The 18,607-nt window shown below is 37.6% G+C and overlaps 2 protein-coding genes and 1 long non-coding RNA gene across 3 annotated transcripts in view; 1 reads left to right on the forward strand and 2 right to left on the reverse strand.

Annotated features, from left to right (window-relative positions):
- Positions 1–1,895: 1,895 nt before the first annotated feature.
- LOC129769606 (DNA polymerase epsilon subunit 4) lies at positions 1,896–2,888 on the reverse strand. Its single transcript, XM_055771983.1, has 2 exons — positions 2,543–2,888; positions 1,896–2,484 (listed from the first exon to the last, which is right to left on the reverse strand). Exons 1-2 carry the CDS (start codon positions 2,829–2,831, stop codon positions 2,222–2,224), a joined length of 552 nt encoding a protein of 183 aa, XP_055627958.1. The 5' UTR covers positions 2,832–2,888; the 3' UTR covers positions 1,896–2,221.
- A 309-nt stretch (positions 2,889–3,197) lies between these two features.
- LOC129769448 (uncharacterized) lies at positions 3,198–4,090 on the forward strand. Its single transcript, XM_055771730.1, has 2 exons — positions 3,198–3,341; positions 3,451–4,090. Exons 1-2 carry the CDS (start codon positions 3,301–3,303, stop codon positions 3,854–3,856), a joined length of 447 nt encoding a protein of 148 aa, XP_055627705.1. The 5' UTR covers positions 3,198–3,300; the 3' UTR covers positions 3,857–4,090.
- A 7,395-nt stretch (positions 4,091–11,485) lies between these two features.
- Positions 11,486–18,607, reverse strand: part of LOC129770321 (uncharacterized) — a 106,534-nt gene continuing 99,412 nt past the window's right edge. The window contains exon 3 of the long non-coding RNA XR_008742096.1: positions 11,486–12,445. This is a non-coding gene — a long non-coding RNA (uncharacterized LOC129770321). The remainder of the gene's footprint in view (positions 12,446–18,607) is intronic.

An 18,607-nucleotide genomic window follows, 5' to 3' on the forward strand; every position in this document is an offset into this window, starting at 1 on the left:
AGTTGGTGAGGGGAGCGGTATATGAAAACAGTACGGAAGAAAGGAGAAGGGGAATTGTTTACCTGTAGCGTAAAAGAGACAGACTGGTGGGCCATCTTGCGCTGCCGGCGGCTCTCTTCAAACTGCTACGACGCTTATTCGAATGATACCTACTATGTTCGGCTTTTGCGAATTTATGTGAAAATGTAGATGTATGATTTTGTAGAATTTAATTTTATCCAGTTCATCCACTACTCTCGCATGCGAAAATGCAAAAGTGGTGTATTCTAGAAATAACAAAACAAACAACCCCCGCTCCACAAACCGTAAACCCATTCTTACTGAAGTGATGATGTTGCTTCACCTGTTATACATTTATATAAGCACCTTGGGCACGTCTTGTTTGCATCAAGGCGCTTGCATAAATGTAGAACAGGTGAAGCAACATCATCACTTCAATAAGAAGGGGATTACGGTTTGTGGAGCGGGGGTTGTTTGTTTTGTTATTGCTAGGATATGCCATTTTTGCATTTTCACATGCAAGAGTAGTGGATATGAGAATGAAATTCTACAAAATCATTCTTTATGTTTCACATAAATTCGCGAAACCCGAACATAGTAGGCATCGTTCGAATAAGCGTCGTAGCAGTTTGTAGAGAGCCGCCGGCAGCGTTCTGATGCTATTTGTAAACAATACCGACAGCATTTCCAATATGGCTGAAAGTGCATTTCATATGATTGTTTCACCTGGTACATATAGAGGTTTGCATCACCACTCAATTCGAACTTCAGGAAATATCACCTTGAATAATTGATATTATGGCGGGTTTACATTAGGGAGATTTATAGCTGTAGATGGATTTATTCACCTGAAAATAGATGTAAACGAGTGAGAATGTATAAGATACACTTCTATATATGTATAGAGTGTATAGAATAAATTCAGGCATATGTAAACGCTGGTGAATTTCTCACTGGTTAAGCCTGGTTTAGAGTTCCCGTGAACGTGAACTTGAACAGGTGGTGGAATAGTACGATCATTTCACGGTGAACTACATTCCGAACAAACAACTCAAAAAATCGTGGTGAATAGAATGATTTTGTTCACGTTCACGTTCATATTAAAAAATCGGCAGTAAACGTGAAGTAAATAAACATTGATCTTCAATAAAGTATTTCGGATAAAATATACAATTGTTCACAAATAAACCCGAAGCAAGTTTTTTAACCCGCGCAGAGATCCGATTGAATGAAATTGCATCCATATGAAATTTTTCATTGATAACTTGAAAATTGCTAAACATATCATTTTACAGTTCACGGTGAAATAACTTTCAGAATGCCTTGGGACATTCGAACGTGAACATGAACGGAGAAATATTTTGACGTCTATATTCACCACTGTTTTCACGTTCACGTTCACCGAAGTCGGTGAACTATGGTGAGTTCACCAACATCTCGATTACACGATGGAAATTCAGAATCGTTATGAAATATTGATTTAATCCACTTTTATCAATATGAATTGTGTTTAAACATGTTTTTCAACTAGAAAATTTTCCTTCCTATCGTTTCAAGATGTTTTCCTCGCGTTTTATATATGAACTGATGAATTATTAACAAAAAAAGCGTTTGTCCGCGTTCACGTTCACGGGAACTCTAAACCTACCTTTAGAAATCACTAAAGTTGGATGCAGTTCTACTTCAGGTGAATAAATTCACCGAAAATATGAATATATTCACTATATAAGTTCGCGCTAGTGTAAACGGTTGATGCGATTTCTAATCTCATCATATTTTTTCACACGAATATATCACTAGTCTAAATCCACCCTTTGTGAAGGGTCCATAAATGTGTTTACTGCTTGAATTAGTCAGAGATACATGGAACATCAAGATTGTGAACAAAAATACAGTTTGATCTATTATGGTTATTTTTATTAGTGTCTTCAATCACAAAAAATATACAAATTTCCAAATTCAATTTAAGGTCATCGCTTAATTAAAACTAACGGATTAGATGAGCTTCAACAATTGATAGCGATAGCCGGTTAACTTAAACCAAAGGCTGAAATAGATTGTACATCTATAGCCTATGCTTATCGCACCTTATCGAGATCCAATTTGTTTATTTGCTTTCCTTGAAAACGTTGATCTTATTGAAAATTACTTCTATCTAGACAAGTCTCAAAAGCTACAGATATCCTTTAAATGCTTTCCGTTACATAGCAGACTACGTGTCTCACACATTAATCATGCCTTCAAGAAATGCAAGTGTATCAACGGATTCAACCGTCATCTCCACATCTCGTTTTGCCAAGGTTTTCTTTTTGCTAGCCACAGTATGTGTGTACGATTCTTTCGTTAATGTCTGTGCAAATAATTCCGCTGAACGAGCAATGAGAAAAACAGCTTCCGCCGATACAATGTGCACATTTGGATCTAACTTCATCAAATGTTTGATTTTCGAGAGTGGGAACTGAACTAGCCGTGGCTCGTTGGATACTGAAAATGGGCGAGAATGTGAGCTTAAGATTATGATCGCATGCTAACAACTAGTCACCTGTTTTTCCGGGTTTAGTAACTGATGATGCCGGTTCTCCAGGTTGAATCTCTGAATTCTCTACTGCTTCTTCTTCTTCTTCTTCGATTTGATCACCAACATCGTTGTCTTCAGTCGGTTGCTCTTCACTATTTTCTTCCAGTTCGGAATGTTGTATGTTGTCATCGCTTTGTTTGTCAATCAAAGGCTGGCCGGAGAACGGCTCGCTGCCAAAATCAATTTCTTCCGAATCGAGTAATCCGGGTTTATTCGGATTCGTCTGATTATTTTGAGAACCATCTTCTTCCATGGTATTTCACTTGAAAATTGCGCGCTTATTTTATTTACGTTTTCTATTCGACGTTTCTAAAGCATCACATGCGTTACGAACCAAGGTATTCACTAAGGTATGCAAATTCGTTAAAATATTATTCGGAAGGTGATGTTATGTTGTAGAACTGAAAGCAAAGTTTATTCCTGAAATACACAATAATACAATGATCGCCATCAAGTTTTACTGAAAGAAATCAATTCTAAAACTCTATTTCAATGATAATATTGAGGAATGCTTTATATAAACTTTGTTGATATCGTAACGCATGGTTGATTGAAAACAGGAATGTTCCCACCCTCGATAACTCATCTTGTGTATGCAACTCAAATGAAACAACTGTCATTATTCATTATTGGACATAGTAAACAAAAACCTAAATTGCATAAGTAATCAATTTTATTGAAATATATAATAATTCAGTACCATAGTACATTTTACGTCCGATATGTATAAAGTCTGTCAGGTTTTGCATAAAGTTTCCCCTATGTAAGTACCGGATTACTGTAGATATTAGTAAATGAAACGTATTGTTGTTATCAGTATCCAATTTATCTTTTCGGTGAAATTTAGTACATTCTTATTTTTTATTTTGTAGAGCTCAACAATTCACAAAACTCTCTACTCAACGGAGCGTTCAAACAAGTGCTAAAGTACACAAAAACAAAAACACAGAACCTGAAAGCAAGGATGAACCGATAAAATATTTCAATAGCACCGCAGCGCGATGGAAGGCACAGCAGACACGAAGCGGCCACGTAAATGAGGATGTGCCATGGTTCCAGCCGTATGCCGTTATTGCAAGTGTGTCTGCTTTCCTGCTATATTTTTGTGTCCTGCGTGAAGAGAACGACATCGACAGAGATTTGGAGCGATCCCTGTTCGATCAAGTACCAGGACTGGAAGAGAAGCAATTGTTACTTACCTATCATTACAACAAAGAACGAGGGTTATCCACGATTGAATTAGAACAACGAATGAAGGAATTAGGAATCGTAATTTAAACATAACCGAAGACTTCATTAGAGTACCAAAGCGAGCTATGGAACATCTTATTCATGTGCTGATGACGGCCAATTTGTGGGTGTTTATTCAGTCACTATATTTTCATGAACCACATAATTTTACATTAAGCATTGTTAATTGATACTATTTTTTTTAATTATTAGACATGTATCTCCCAATCGTTTCTGTTTACAATAAAGTGTACCGCGGCCATGATAAATACATCCATCCATACGCTAAAGTGAATAAAAACAATTCTTTAAAATGCTTGTAATTAATTATATTAAATTGAGGAAAAAGTAATCCATTATTTTTGGGCGAAATTCAAAACTATTTTAATATGCTTCGGATTGTCCAATTTGGGTCAAATATGCACCGTTTTGTTGGAAAATGCATTGCATTCCAAAGGTAGCTTCATAATGTTTCCATTATAGACGTCTTGGTTCTTATTGGCGGAGAACTATAGCAATAGATTCTTACAACCTTCTCTTGATACCCACTTTTTATCACTCTGGAAATTTTGCAATGCTAGAAAAAGGTGGTAATCGCTTGGTGCCAGATCCGGACTATATGATGGACGCATTAACCATCCCAATCAAGCTCTTGGAAATGTGTAGCCTTGCGTTGTCCTGATGAAACAGAATATCTCTTTGGTGGTCAATTCTGGACGTTAATATTAGGTTGGGATAACTTCCCCAACCTAATATTATGTTCTTTAAGACTTAAGGTGAAGGTGGAAGCTAGCCACAAATGGCTGCCACAATGGCGCTCATTTCTTTCATCTCCGTCGCTCACCCCTCGCCAGAAAATCAATAATTGCGCGAAACTATGTGAAGAAAATGATCGTTTTCGCACACTTCCCATGAAGTAATATCAACCAAAATCTAATCGATTACTCACAATATATTAAATTTTCATCTGCTGTCGCACTGTATAGTGAAAAACGTCGGAAAACTCGAGCAAGTGCTCTGAAAGTTAAATTTTCATTTTTCAATCTTCGGCAATGGTTTTGTTTGTATTGGTGAAAGCATCGTTATTTTTTCGACACTGATGCCAGACAACATCATCGAAACAGCTATCAAAACCACTCAATAAAATGTTATTCCTGAGTCATAGCCTTTCATGTCATGAAAATCAATAGAATAAAATAGTGTTGATATCAATACAATCATTATTTTTACGTTTAATGGGTCTATAATGTAAGTTTTAGCAACTTTAATATTGGGTAAGAAAATTGTATTGCATAGCTCGGAACACTGCCACGGCTGCCTATGCTTTCAAAAACAATAAACGGAAAAGTATTACATTCAATCAAAATGTCTCAGCCAACGAAGAGAAGGGTTAAGGTTCTCCAACGTGAATATGTGAAAACAATACGACCAACGAAGGAAAATATTGAGGAATTATCAGCATCGAGTTACTATGCGGTAGAACTTGTTAATATCAAAAGAGCCCCAATTCGCATGTGTTATAAATTTGCACATGTTACGCTCGCGTATAATCAGAATTTTACTTCATATCCAAAAATACCCCTTCTATATATTTATGTTTGCAATTGGCATGGTTCATCGGAACATATCGTTCAAACATTTAACTTCAGTATTGAATTGTTATTTTTTTTTCAAATGTATTCAAAGACTCGTGTCAATGAAGCGCCACACAGTCTGATAAGTGAATTGATCTATTTACATGTGCTTTGCTCTTCTCTCACAAACACTATTACCCCATTTTTACACGTGGTTTTACCTATACTACTACAATGGCTAGCTTCCACCTTCACCTTAAACTCACTCAATTGGCCCTATTATAGAAATCGAGTCGATAAGAAATTTGTTCGTTACCTCTATTTTACTATTACAGATACCGAGCAAGTCGATAGCATCGACCGAGTGATAGCTATTGGTGTTTGTGTCATAATGTTTTGAGTTGTTTGGTTTGCTTATTGCATACCTACAGAGAATTATTTTGTTTTGGTTTGCGTCCCTGATATTTTCCTTTAGGAACTATTCCTGAAACGCTTAAATATATGCAATTGCAACACATTAAACTCGAGCTCGGTAAGAGATAAGAGTAAGATTTACTAAATATGAAATTTTGCTCGGTGTGGCACTGATAATAATTGTATCGACTTCTCGTTCTTAAAGTAACGCCGCGACGTTTTTTATGCTGAGAAAATGTAAAACAATATGTTTCAGGTGTGAAAATCTATTGATTGTAGTTAAATTTATATCCAAAACATCGACCGATATACACAAAACGCGTCGTATCTGCTAATGGATTCCTCCGCAATGAACATCTCAATGAAATGGTTAAGGTGAAGGTGGAAGCTAGCCACAAATGGCTGCCACAATGGCGCTCATTTATTTCATCTCCCTCCCTCACCCCTCGCCAGAAAATCAAAAATTTTGCGAAACAGTGTGAAGAAAATGATCGTTTTCGCACACTTCCCATCATGTAATATCAACACAATTCTAATCGATTACTCACAAGATGTTAAATCTGCATCTGCTGTCGCACTGTATAGTGAAAAACGTCGGAAAACTCGGGCAAGTGCTCTGAAAGTTAAATTTTCGTTTTTCAATCTGCGGCAATGGTTTTGTTTGTATTGGTGAAAGCATCCTTATTTTTTCGACACTGATGCCAGACAACACCATCGAAACAGCTATAAAAACCACTCAATATAAAGTTATTCCTGAGTCTTAGCGTTTCATGTCATTAAAATCAATAGAATAAAATTTTGTTGATATCAATACAATTATTATTTTTATGTTTAATGGGTCTATAATGTAGGTTTTAGCAACTTTAACATTGGGTAGGAAAATTGTATTGCAGAGCTCGGAACACTGCCACGGCTGCCTATGGTTTTAAAAACAGTAAACGGAAAAGTATTACATTCAATCAAAATGCCTCGGCCAATGAAGAGAAGGGTTAAGGATTTCCAACGTGAATATGTGAAAACAATACGATCAACGAAGGAAAATATTAAGGAGTTATCAACATCGAGTTACTATGCAGAAGAACTTGTTAATACCAAAAGAGCCCCAATTCGCATGTGTTATAAATTTGCTCATGTTACGCTCGCGTATAATCAGAATTTTACTTCATATGCAAAAGCACCTTCTATATATATTTATATTTGCAATTGTTCATCGGAACATATCGTTCATACATTTTACTTTAGTATTGAATTGTTATTTTTTTTTTCAAATGTATTCTAAGACTCGTGTCAGTGAAGCGCATCACAGACTGATAAGTGAATTGATCTATTTACGTGTGCTTTGCTCTTCTCTCACAAACACTATTACCCCATGAAAACATGTGCTTCTACTTATACTACTACAATGGCTAGCTTTCACCTTCACCTTAAACAAAGCGAACATTGTAGTAAGTAATGTATAACTGATTGATTGAAATATTACTTTACGAATTTGCGTTCTTCCTTCGGTGCTCCCGTGTAGTTCCGGCGGTCCGTACGCCTGATTAGTCACAAATGTATTATCGCTCACACATTTTAATAATACATCAATTAAAGTGATATGATAAGTAATGTTTCCTTCTCATGTTATCCAAGCATATCCTCTTAGCAGTTGGGTGCAATAGATTAGGTTCCGGGGTGGAGGCGATCTGGCATAACGTAACATCCGTACCTCTCACGCTATGGGTCACTCCCGACATTCTTCCAAAAATGGAAGCCAAAAAGTGATGAAAGTCACTATAATACAGAAAAATGTTCCGAGGTTTCAGAGAGGTTTATTCGCGATGAACCACTGCATATATCGTCGATCTGCTTGTTTGAAGAAAAGACAACACTTATATAGTACAAGTAAATAAATTGGAAAAAAGGCATTCGATTTTTCAAAGATCGATTCAACAAAGATCGATTCTTTGGTACTTGATCTCTACACTATTCATAAAATCGATCTGTCAAGCGGTTGGTGGTCTTCGGTACATCGTCTATTTTCAGTCGCTCTTTCTATGTGATTGCCTACTGTTCAGAAACGACCGGCCTAGACTGACACAGACTGTTCACAGTTTGGCTGGTTGCTCCGACCTGCCGGCCAAAGGGCGGAACAATCAGACTACCTTGCTCTCGGTCTCCCTCTACAACCTTAGCTGCACTTTACCGTTTTATGTTGGCGGATCGGCTATATTCGGCGGATAAAGACATCGATACATTTTTGTAGGAGGCCCAACAAACGTAGGATTTAAGGAAATTTGGTCCATTGGATTTTATTTTGTAGTTTTTTTAATGCATGCGTCATTCAATGTTCAATGTCCGAAACATACGCAAAGTTTACATGCCAATTTCAGCCATATTGGTTGACTGGATTCTGAGAAAAACGTACCACCAGTTTTAGAGAGGACACCCACGCACCCAGCCGCCATTAGCATGATAATCACTATATTGGCATCCAAAGAACCAAAAAAAGCTAAGACAAGACGTGACAACTGGCTTCTTACTCTTCCTTCTGCATTTTCATTGACCAAATGCTAGATAATAGGGAAGCGAGATGTGAAGGTTGCCAAATGTTATAAAATTTCGGAAGATTATTTTCCCATGAAAAACATGTGTTCTTCGTATCATGTATTTTCTGAGTTGCATAATTTTTTTTGTATTAATCTTCCAACCGAATATCACATATTTTAAACAATAAGTATTTTCCTGTTATTTTGGTATCCAAAAAATCAAATGTGAAGATATAAAGAAAATTAGAAAACGTAGATTTGATAGTAGGAGTATGATATGTAGAAATATATGAATTAAATTCAAAGTTCATTTTATTTATCAAGAGATTACGGGCCTTACCGTTTACACTTCAAGATGAAAATGGAATGGACGACACGCCATTAAATTTCGTTTTACGAGTTAGAGAAAATGATGGGTTTTCAGGTAGAATGAACACTCTTCAAATAGAAATTATGAATGAAAATTAACTTCTCCGTATCATATTAGTGTTGATTGTGAATGGAAAACTTTGCTTTCTTCATTTGGTAAAATAATCTCGCACAAAAATTGTATCTGAAGATAATTTTATATTATAATGAGTAGTTTTAGTGAGAATATCGGAAAGTGTATAGAAAACAGGTCAAATTAGGGTAAGAAAGACGTTCTTCAAGTAAATAAATAACGCCAAGTAAAAATTTTCATTCAGGTTTTAACAATTTAAAAGTGCCTTCGGGCCGAGTAGTAAGACTTGTTAAAAGCTTATTTCGTTTCCAGATATCGACACCGTATCTCGCGGATAAACCTCAATTCGTTTTTACTGTGGAGTGTATACGGAAATAAGGCCTTATAATTTAACTTTGATATCGTTCAAATACTAACAGTACTGAATTATTGATAAAATCATACATTCCAAAATAATAACATAGCGTTTATTCAGGTTTTTTTTTCTGTAGGTATGTATGGTTTATTCAAGTTCCAATATGATTTTTAATACTTTTCTGCTGCCTTGGTTGTTATTTGTTAGATTATAATTATATTGCTAACTGCTTTACGGTTGGAAAATAATTGAATGCTCTTCTCTGTTAGGTCGCTGCTATTATGCTATGCTAGATGGCAAAAGAATCCCGAAAGGATGTAGGGTGGAAGTTCCGATGCAATGTTTCCTTCTCTTCGGGAACTAAACACCGGACGTAATAGAAACGAAAATATACAAAAAAATCCATTATAGAAATTATCGCTAAATTGTAATGTGAATGCAACAATTATTCAATTTTGAATATATTTGGCAACACTGTGAAAATGTTGGAAATCCCATTTTTGTATATTTACCTTTGTTAATTATTTTACTCATTAGCCAATCAGAAGGCGAGTTGCAAGTGGTCCGAGTTTGACAGAAAAAGTGGCCCGGAATCGACCCCCTATTGTCATGTCTCGTCTCAGAAAAAAAGCATCTCCGAATATACAGGGTCTTCCATTTCGGGCTTCCGAAAGTATACAGCCCTGCGCCGACAACCGTTTGACATAGCTGTCAACCAAAGCGTCATATCGTTAGTTGAATGTCTGCCATTTTACAATATGGATCGTTTTAGCATAGCACAACGTGTTAATTTTGTTAAATTATACTATAAAAATGATGAAAAACCGGCAAATGTTTTACGAGCATTACGGACGGTTTGGTCGTCATGGACGGCCTACAGAGCACACAATCGCTAATGTAGTGCGTAAATTCGAACAAACTGGATCCGTAGCGGATATTGTGAAACCTGTGCATCATCGTAATGTGCGTTCGGCCGAAAATATTGCTGCTGTTGCTGCCAGTGTGGAGGATGACCCGAATGTTTCGATTCCACGGCGTGCTCAGCAATTGGGCTTGTCAAACACATCATTGTGGCGAATTTTGCATTTGGACTTGCACCTACATCCATATAAAGTCCAACTGGTACAAAAATTAGAGCGTGGTGACCATGGAATGCGTCGGGCATACGTCGATTGGGTGAACGAACAACAGCAGCAAAATGCTGAATTTTCGCATCAAATTTTCGCGATGAGGCGATGAGGCACATTTCGAGCTCGGTGGCTATGTGAATACCCAAAATTTCCGTATATGGGGCTCAGAAAATCCACACGTGATTGTTGAGAGGCCATTGCATCCGCCAAAAGTCACTGTTTGGTGCGCATTATGGTCTGGTGGAGTCATCGGGCCGTATTTCTTTGAAAATGAGGACGGCCACATGTTAACCGATTTTTTTTGCCACAAATTGAAGATATGGATACTCTATGCCAACTCTCCGCAAACTCTTGAACATTTGAAAGACAACATTCGTGAAGTTATGACCGAGATACCGCCCCATATGTGCCGAAAAGTCATCGAAAATTACCTGTTCCGGGTCAAGGTGTGCGAGGAAGCCCTAGGTGGACATTTGAATGATGTTGTATTTCACACATAATGGCATAAACCAAACTTTAATTTGAAAAAAAAGTTTCATCGAAATTCGAATTCTAAGTGTGTTTTATTTCAATTTACTTTCGGAATTTAAAGTTGGAAAACCCTGTACCTTAACCAATCACAAAAATATCCCAATATACAATTTTAATTCCAACATACGGGAAAATATCCCGAACATCCGTTATTTTCCGACCTTCCACGGTAGGGTGCCCCCTTCAAACATGCAAAGAAACTCTGTTCCACAATTTGTCAACAATAGGTGAACGTAAATTCCGGTATATTAAGCTTTTCAGAAAATTTACAAAAACCCTGCAAATATCGGCATGCATTTTGTGGCATCACGCTCTGCGAGATGAAATTAATCACGAAGCGTCGTCACGTCAAGAAAAACAACAAGAGCATTGAATATTAATTTTACCGCATTGTAGAAAACCATATACTAATTTTTATGTCAGTTATTTTCCTGAATACTTAATACTTTCTTCTAAGACACTGACTAAGGCACTGACAAGCTTTCACACCACTAGCGAATTGCTCATTGCATCAAATTCGTTAGGCCTCTTCTACATAGCAAAATCAGTCTTGTAACTTTGTGAACACATCTTTAATTCGTTCAACTACGTATTTGTTACTTCGAATTAGCATTGAAATGGAATGTTTGAGATTATTAGATAACTTACCGTTCAAAAATGGGCATTCTTTTCGTCTTATTTCACATGATTTCCTTTTACTTGCAAAAGATTTTATTTTCACTTTTCTACAGTGTTAATTACACAGAACTTATGTTCATCTTATTAACAGCATCATTAAGCTCTTCCGTTTCAGTTATCAGCTTCGTTTGATGTTTCGTATCAATTAATCCTCGCATCAATTAATGTGAAAGTCCCGCCATCGTCAAAGCTAGGTGCAACAAAAGCAATCATCTTCAAACATTTTTGTTTTTTTTAACAATGAACGCTCCTACGATTGAACAATATCATGGCGTTGTCATTGGTTTGTGGCAACCTAGCATAATTTTTTTTTTCAAATCATGATTCATTATTATTAAAAGGAGAAGGAAAGCAACTTTCATAATATGTTTTTATCTGGCTCTATACGTTAGCACATTTTTGCACTAACCTTTTTGTGGTGATTGTTTTTTTTATATTTCAACTATATTCCCATAATCTAAACATAAAGAGCAAACGTTATCAAACTGTCAAGTTTATGCTTGCCATCTTCCATCAGATGTTGTTGATGTGTTTGCAATGGATAGTGTATTTTGTAGGTTTGAAGATGAAAAATCTAAACTCGAGTATTTAAAAGTTTGCTCTTACTAATGTGTGTCATTCATCAAAGAGTATACCTCTACATCTCGTTCGTATAACAACGTTTCCAGATCATTTACTCCTCTCTTCTTTTAAAGCAACAAAATATAACAATTCTTCTCGATGAAATCTATGGAAGTTCATGCAATTTGCAGATCAACTGAATGACCCACTGAGTTCGTGGTTCCGGTTCCGTGTCAGTTGACATTCCACTTTCTGGAGGAATATTGTAGTGCTAATCAGCCGAAATTGAATACAACGGTTCAAGAATACATTCCCATTGTTTCTCTTGCGGGGCTCCCGATCCGCGCAATTTCGGCTGTTCCGTACTACAGCCCACAGCAAAGCGGAGATGGTCGCCTCAGAATGGTTCTAGTATTTGCATTATCTGGAAAAAGGAAAAAACAAAGTTAGGTCAAGATTGTTACTATGCAGAACGCATACATGTATGAATTGATTAGGAAACAAAAATCCCCTGAGAGGGGCTGTCCACATACCACGTGGACAGAAAAAGCACAGTTTTAGACATTCTTCTCCTCCTCCGCGAACAAGCGTAGTCTCTATTCGTACCCCCCCCCATGATGTCCACTTGGACATTTGGACAAACTGTGGAAAATCATTGAATTACGCTTAAATTCCATTTCAAGATTATTTCTATCTTGTATTCTATGGTAGATATATATATATATATATATATATATATATATATATATATATATATATATATATATATATATATATATATATATATATATATATATATATATATATAGAGCTGTTATCTTGACTTCTCTCCTCTTCTGAGACTCCTGAACTGATTCTTCCTAGAAAAAAACCCCAACAGTGCCGCGATGTGTGTCTATAATGAATTTATTATTAACAATGATTGATTGTACATACAGATACGAATCAAAAACGAGAATTTAAACTCATTTACACATTGAGTTCTTTCCCCTGATGTTTCGAATGTAATGTTGATGTTGAGGATGTCCGATTGCCAAGATTCCTGGCCAACTTTTCCCTTATCGCGCAAGGAGAAGAAACAAGGATCTTTGGATCACAATTATTTATTCGAATTTTAAAATACAAGACGGCATCTTTTAAAAAACAAAATTGTGCAGCAGTTCTTGAAGGGTCATCATCAAGAATGTCACCAATGCTTTCGTAAATGTTCTGGAGGATCTCGTGAAAAATTCCAAATCATTAAAAAATTTCTAAGATGTTGGTGATTGTTGATGCGTTACTCTCAGGATACACATTTAGGAATGAAATTCAACGGTATGGCGTGGTGCACAAATTACGTAACGCAAAAAGTGCGATTTTTGGATCCCCTCCCCACAATGTAACAATGAGTAATTCAAGACAACCCCTCTCTCTCATGTTACGTAACACTAACATAATCTGTGCACAAAATCAAAGTCGTTTGAAAAATATTATTCTAGATTTTATTAAATAATGAGAACATCAACGTAGAAAATTGGATATCTACCCAGGTCGGAATCAAAGGTTCTTCGAGTGAAGTTCGATATGTTCGTAGAATTTCGAAGAGACAGAGAAAGAAAATTAATGTTCACATCTGTTGGGATTGGTTCTTTCGAACCATGTAGTATTTGACTGAGAGGAACAGGAGCTGTTATAAATTGATGTTATATTATCGTCTCGCCCTAAATTTGTTTTTTGTTATCAATACATTCAAACATTCGTGTTTTTACTAAGCGCAAGTTCATGAGTCCAATCGTAGAATTGCTCATTGATTGCTCTTCTAATCGACCCCGTTGAATCTACCTTTCACTAAAAAATTCCTAGTACCAAAACTCATCATTATAATATCAGATTATTTTCAGACAGAATTCTCGTTCAAGATTTTTCAACCACTTGTAAATAACATGTTTCTCCGTAACATGGAATAATTTTTTTTTTATCCAAAATATATATTTTTATTAAGGCTCATATGGCGTCAGCCTAACGGGGCCGGGAGTTCAATATTTCGACAATGTTTGCTTACAACTATGTTAGTAATATGTAACCGATTACTCGCGGTTGGCTCGAGGTTAGTATTACAAGTGTTCTCATAATTGGTATGTTGCAGTCTTCGATGCTCTGTACGTGTGCCCGACACGGGATACTTCCTATTGGGATGCAGCTGACCATTAATCAGCAACGCCCCCTAGTCTGTACCCCATATCTAGCGTGGTGCGTCTTTCTCGACTCGAGGAATCCAGGATAGAATGGTCACTAGCCGGCGCAATCATCAGTTCGTGTAGAGTTGTCATGAGCGGTACAACCTTTGGCTCTTGTTGAATGATCAGTGGACTGCACAACCTTTGGCCCGTGTGTCTGTAAAGAGTGTGTGTATGTATTGCCGCGACTAAGTAAAAGTTTATCGATCGGATAGGAGGGATATGAAACGGGGACACAACGAAGGGAACATCATTAAACGTTGACATCGGCGTTTCTGAGGAACAGGTATAGATGAAGCAGAAGATCAGGATCCCGGCTACCTAAGATATCCCGGACGGGGATATCCGATTGTCTGCCTTTTGCTCTCAGTGCTCTAGAGAGCTGAGAGCGAGCAGCATGGAACCGGATACACGACCAGACAACATGCTCGATGTCGTGGTAGCCATCGCCACAATCACAAAGATTGTTTGCTGCGAGCCCAATGCGATAGAGATGCGCGTTTAGGTTGTAGTGATTGGACATAAGCCGAGATATCACGCGAATGAAATCACGACCTACATTCAATCCCTTGAACCATGCACTCGTCGAGACCTTAGGGATAATCGTGTGTAACCAACGACCGAACTCATCACCACTCCACATGCGCTGCCAACTTACGAGCGTATACTGACGAGGAATGTGGAAAAATTCATTACAAGCAATTTGCCTTTCAGAAAGTGTGCCTTCAAAAGCGCCCACCTTAGCTAGCGAGTCCGCTTTCTCATTCCCCGGAATCGAGCAATGAGAGGGAACCCATGCTAAGGTAATCTTGAATAATTTTTCGACCAAAACACTTCAATAGTTGTCTTATTCTTGTTAGGAAATAAGATGAGCATTTATCAACTTTCATTGAGCGGATTGTCTCTATTGAGCTGAGACTGTCTGAAAAAATAAAATAGTGGTCGATGGGCAATGTTTCAATGATCCCTAATGCGTAATATATCGCACCCAGTTCAGCGACATACACGGAACAAGGATCTTTGAGTTTGAAAGAGGCACTGGAATTTTCATTGAAGATGCCGAAGCCAGTGGACCCGTTTATGAATGAACCGTCAGTAAAGAACATTTTATCAGATCTAACTTTCCCATATTGTTCCGAAAATATCGGCGGAATAGAATCGGAGCATAGGTGATCTGGGATTCCATGGATTTTTTGTCGCATGGACAGATCAAAAGTGACAGAGGAATTGCAAAAGTATGGAAAGCCAACTTGGATGGAGATGCCTGGTGAAGGGTGCACTTCATGGGTAAGGTACTCATGGTATAAAGACATAAAACTTGACTGAGGAGTCAGTTGGAGTAGATTTTCGAAGTTATCAATCACCAATGGATTCATGATCTTGCAACGGATGAGAAATCTGTAGAATAATTCTGTGAACCGAAGAGTAAGCGGGGGTACTCCTGCCAAAACTTCGAGACTCATCGTATGTGTCGAATGCAAACACCCCATGGCTATACGCAAGCAACGATATTGTATTCTCTCCAGCTTGAGAATATGAATCCTGGCAGCTGATCTGAAGCAAAAACTGCCATATTCTAACACTGATAATATCGTTGTTTTGTACAACTGAATGAGGTCTCCTGGATGGGCACCCCACCATGTTCCGGTAATTGTTTGGAGAAAATTGATTCTTTGCTGGCATTTCTGTTTCAAATACGCAATGTGTCTCCCCCAGGTACACTTAGAATCAAAATATACACCCAGGTATTTGAAAAACATAGAGTGTTGGATCGTTTTGCCGGATAGGTGAAGCTGGAATTGGGCGGGTTCGTGCTTCCTAGAAAAAACGACCATTTCAGTTTTCTCCGTAGAGAATTCAATACCCAGCTTGAGGGCCCACGTGAACAGATTGTTCAGGGTATCTTGCAACGACTTTTGCAGAACGACGGGATTAGTACCCGTGATGGAAATAACTCCATCGTCTGCAAGTTGTCTCAGCGTGCAGTCTCTAGTTAGACAATCATCCATATCATTGACGTAAAAACTGTACAAGAGGGGGCTTAGGCAGGAGCCTTGTGGTAGGCCCATAAAACTGTAACGAGAAGATTTCGAGCTGCCATGAGAGAAAATCATTGGCTTTTCTGACAGTAAATTGTACAGGAAATTATTGAGAATTGGTGAAAGTCCACGATTATGAAGCTTCTCTGAGAATTTCCATGGAAACTGAATCAAATGCCCCTTTGATATTTGTCCACTGTCCACTTAAACATGGAATAAATGTTTGATACAGAAAATATGATAGAATAAAGACAGACCCCTCCCCTCTTCACCTCTTAGAGAGGGAGGAGTAGTGTCCATTCACCATAGAAAACGTTTCGTGCCCCCTAAAATCTTCACATGTCAAATTTGACTCCATTTGCTTGATTAGTTATCGAGTTATGCAGAAATTTGTTTTTCATTTGTATGACATCCCACCCTAAAAGAGGGGGGAGGAGTGTCGAACCACCATAGAAACATTTATTGCATCCTGAAACCTCCACATGCCAAATTTAGTTTCGTTTGCATGATTGGTTCTCGAGTTATGCAGAAATTTGTGTTTCATTTGTATTGGAGACCCCTCTCCCCTCAGATAGACGGGAGGAGTGTCTATTCGCCTTAGAAACGTTTTGTGTCACCTAAAACCTTCACATGTCAAATTTGGTATTTTCTTGATTAGTTTTCGAGTCATGCAGAAATTTGTGTTTCATTTGTATGGCGGCACCCCCTTAGAGAGGGGGGAGGAGTATCTAATCACAGTAAAAATATTTATTGCACCCTAAAACCTTTACAAGCCGAATTTGGTTTTGTTTGCTTGATTAATTCTCGAGTAATGCAGAAATTTGTGCGGCCATACAACGTCCCCCCTTAGAGATGGGGGTGGAGTGTCTAACCACCATAGAAACATTTATTGCACCCTAAAACCTCCATATGCCTAATTTGGCTGCATTTGCTTGATTAATTGTCGAGTAATGCCGAAATTTGTGTTTCATTTGTATGGCAGCCCCCCCTTAGAGAGGGGGGAGGGGTCTCAAACTATTACGAAAACCTTCCCCGGCCCCAAAAACCCCTACATACCAATTTTCATGTTGATCGGTTCAGTAGTTTCCGAGTCCATAAGAATCATATATATATATATATATATATATATATATATATATATATATATATATATAAGAATCATATATATATATATATATATATATATATATATATATATATATATATATATATATATATATAAATATATAGATGTTGATTCATACAAAACAACTGTTCGTTTTCAGAGATTCGAGACTGAATGGAGCATCGAGATTTGTCACCATCTCAACGAATAGATACTTAGGAATTTCAAAAATACGCTCTCAAATTTGAAAAATACTTGTCCTAATCCGACCCGTGGTCTTGAGCCGACCTTCTCTTGGATCTCGGAAATGGCGCCACTTACAGATCTTTTAGTAGTGTCAAATGAAAGGTGTCATAACACTGACAATTTTTACGTATGGGAACCATTTTCTTGCTCTCTTTGTTCCAGCGTTTTGGTTTACTAAACCAGGCTATTTCGATCGCTTATAGTGTGCTCTTCAAAACAAGCTATATAAATTGAATTTACCTTATGCTTGTGGCAAACGGCATGCCGTCAATTGAAAAAAGTCAACAATTTTGTGTGAATCTCAACAGTAACTATTCCTTGTTTCAATGCAACAGTTCCTGTCGCTACACTACTTGCGAAAAGTACTGGGATGGTTTCACGTGACGAGAAAACGGTTCGGCTGAATATCCTACAAATTCCGCTTCATGATTTTGGGAGTTTTCGGGCTTAATATTGGGTTGGGGAAAAAGAAATGTCGTATATTGTCAATATATGGCAACACTTAAACATATATTGTGTTGTACTTATCGCATCGGGTCATACTATACGGCTTTTCAAAGACGACAATCTGTGCTACAAGTGTCGTTTTGACAGTGTTGTGATTGTCCTTTTCATTTTCAAGTTATAGCGCGTCAAAGATGGAGTCCACAGGTAAAACTGTAACGAAGGCGGCCGAAAAAAAATCGTGTAGTTTATGGACCCGATACTGTAACGATTCGCACAGCACAGCGAACCTTCTAACTCACGGAAAGAAAAGCCTTCCAACGTTCAACTCGGTTGAAGGCCATGAACGAAATTGGAGAATCGATGTTTCAGTATGCATATTCTATTCAAACAATCGACATTGAAATTGGTTGAAGAGAAAGGAAGAAGTATAAAAGTCATTTTCATATTCGAAATTGGCATGCCATGATCACTACAATAGATCAAACCAATGATCACAGTGTTACAATGCTCCTATAGAAGAAGTCGTGCCCTGA

The sequence above is a fragment of the Toxorhynchites rutilus genome, chromosome 2, assembly GCF_029784135.1.
Source record: "Toxorhynchites rutilus septentrionalis strain SRP chromosome 2, ASM2978413v1, whole genome shotgun sequence".
NCBI classification, from domain to species: domain Eukaryota; kingdom Metazoa; phylum Arthropoda; class Insecta; order Diptera; family Culicidae; genus Toxorhynchites; species Toxorhynchites rutilus.

What these genes read in the sequence shown, in the direction of transcription:
- LOC129769606 (XM_055771983.1), bottom strand. Translation starts at nt 2,831, where the DNA reads ATGGAAGAAGATGGTTCTCAAAATAATCAGACGAATCCGAATAAACCC. An exon ending in TACTAAACCCGGAAAAACAG is followed by an intron (nt 2,485 to 2,542) that starts GTGACTAGTTGT and finishes GCCCATTTTCAG; the next exon opens with TATCCAACGAGCCACGGCTA.
- LOC129769448 (XM_055771730.1), top strand. Translation starts at nt 3,301, where the DNA reads ATGTATAAAGTCTGTCAGGTTTTGCATAAAGTTTCCCCTAT. An exon ending in TTGCATAAAGTTTCCCCTAT is followed by an intron (nt 3,342 to 3,450) that starts GTAAGTACCGGA and finishes TTTATTTTGTAG; the next exon opens with AGCTCAACAATTCACAAAAC.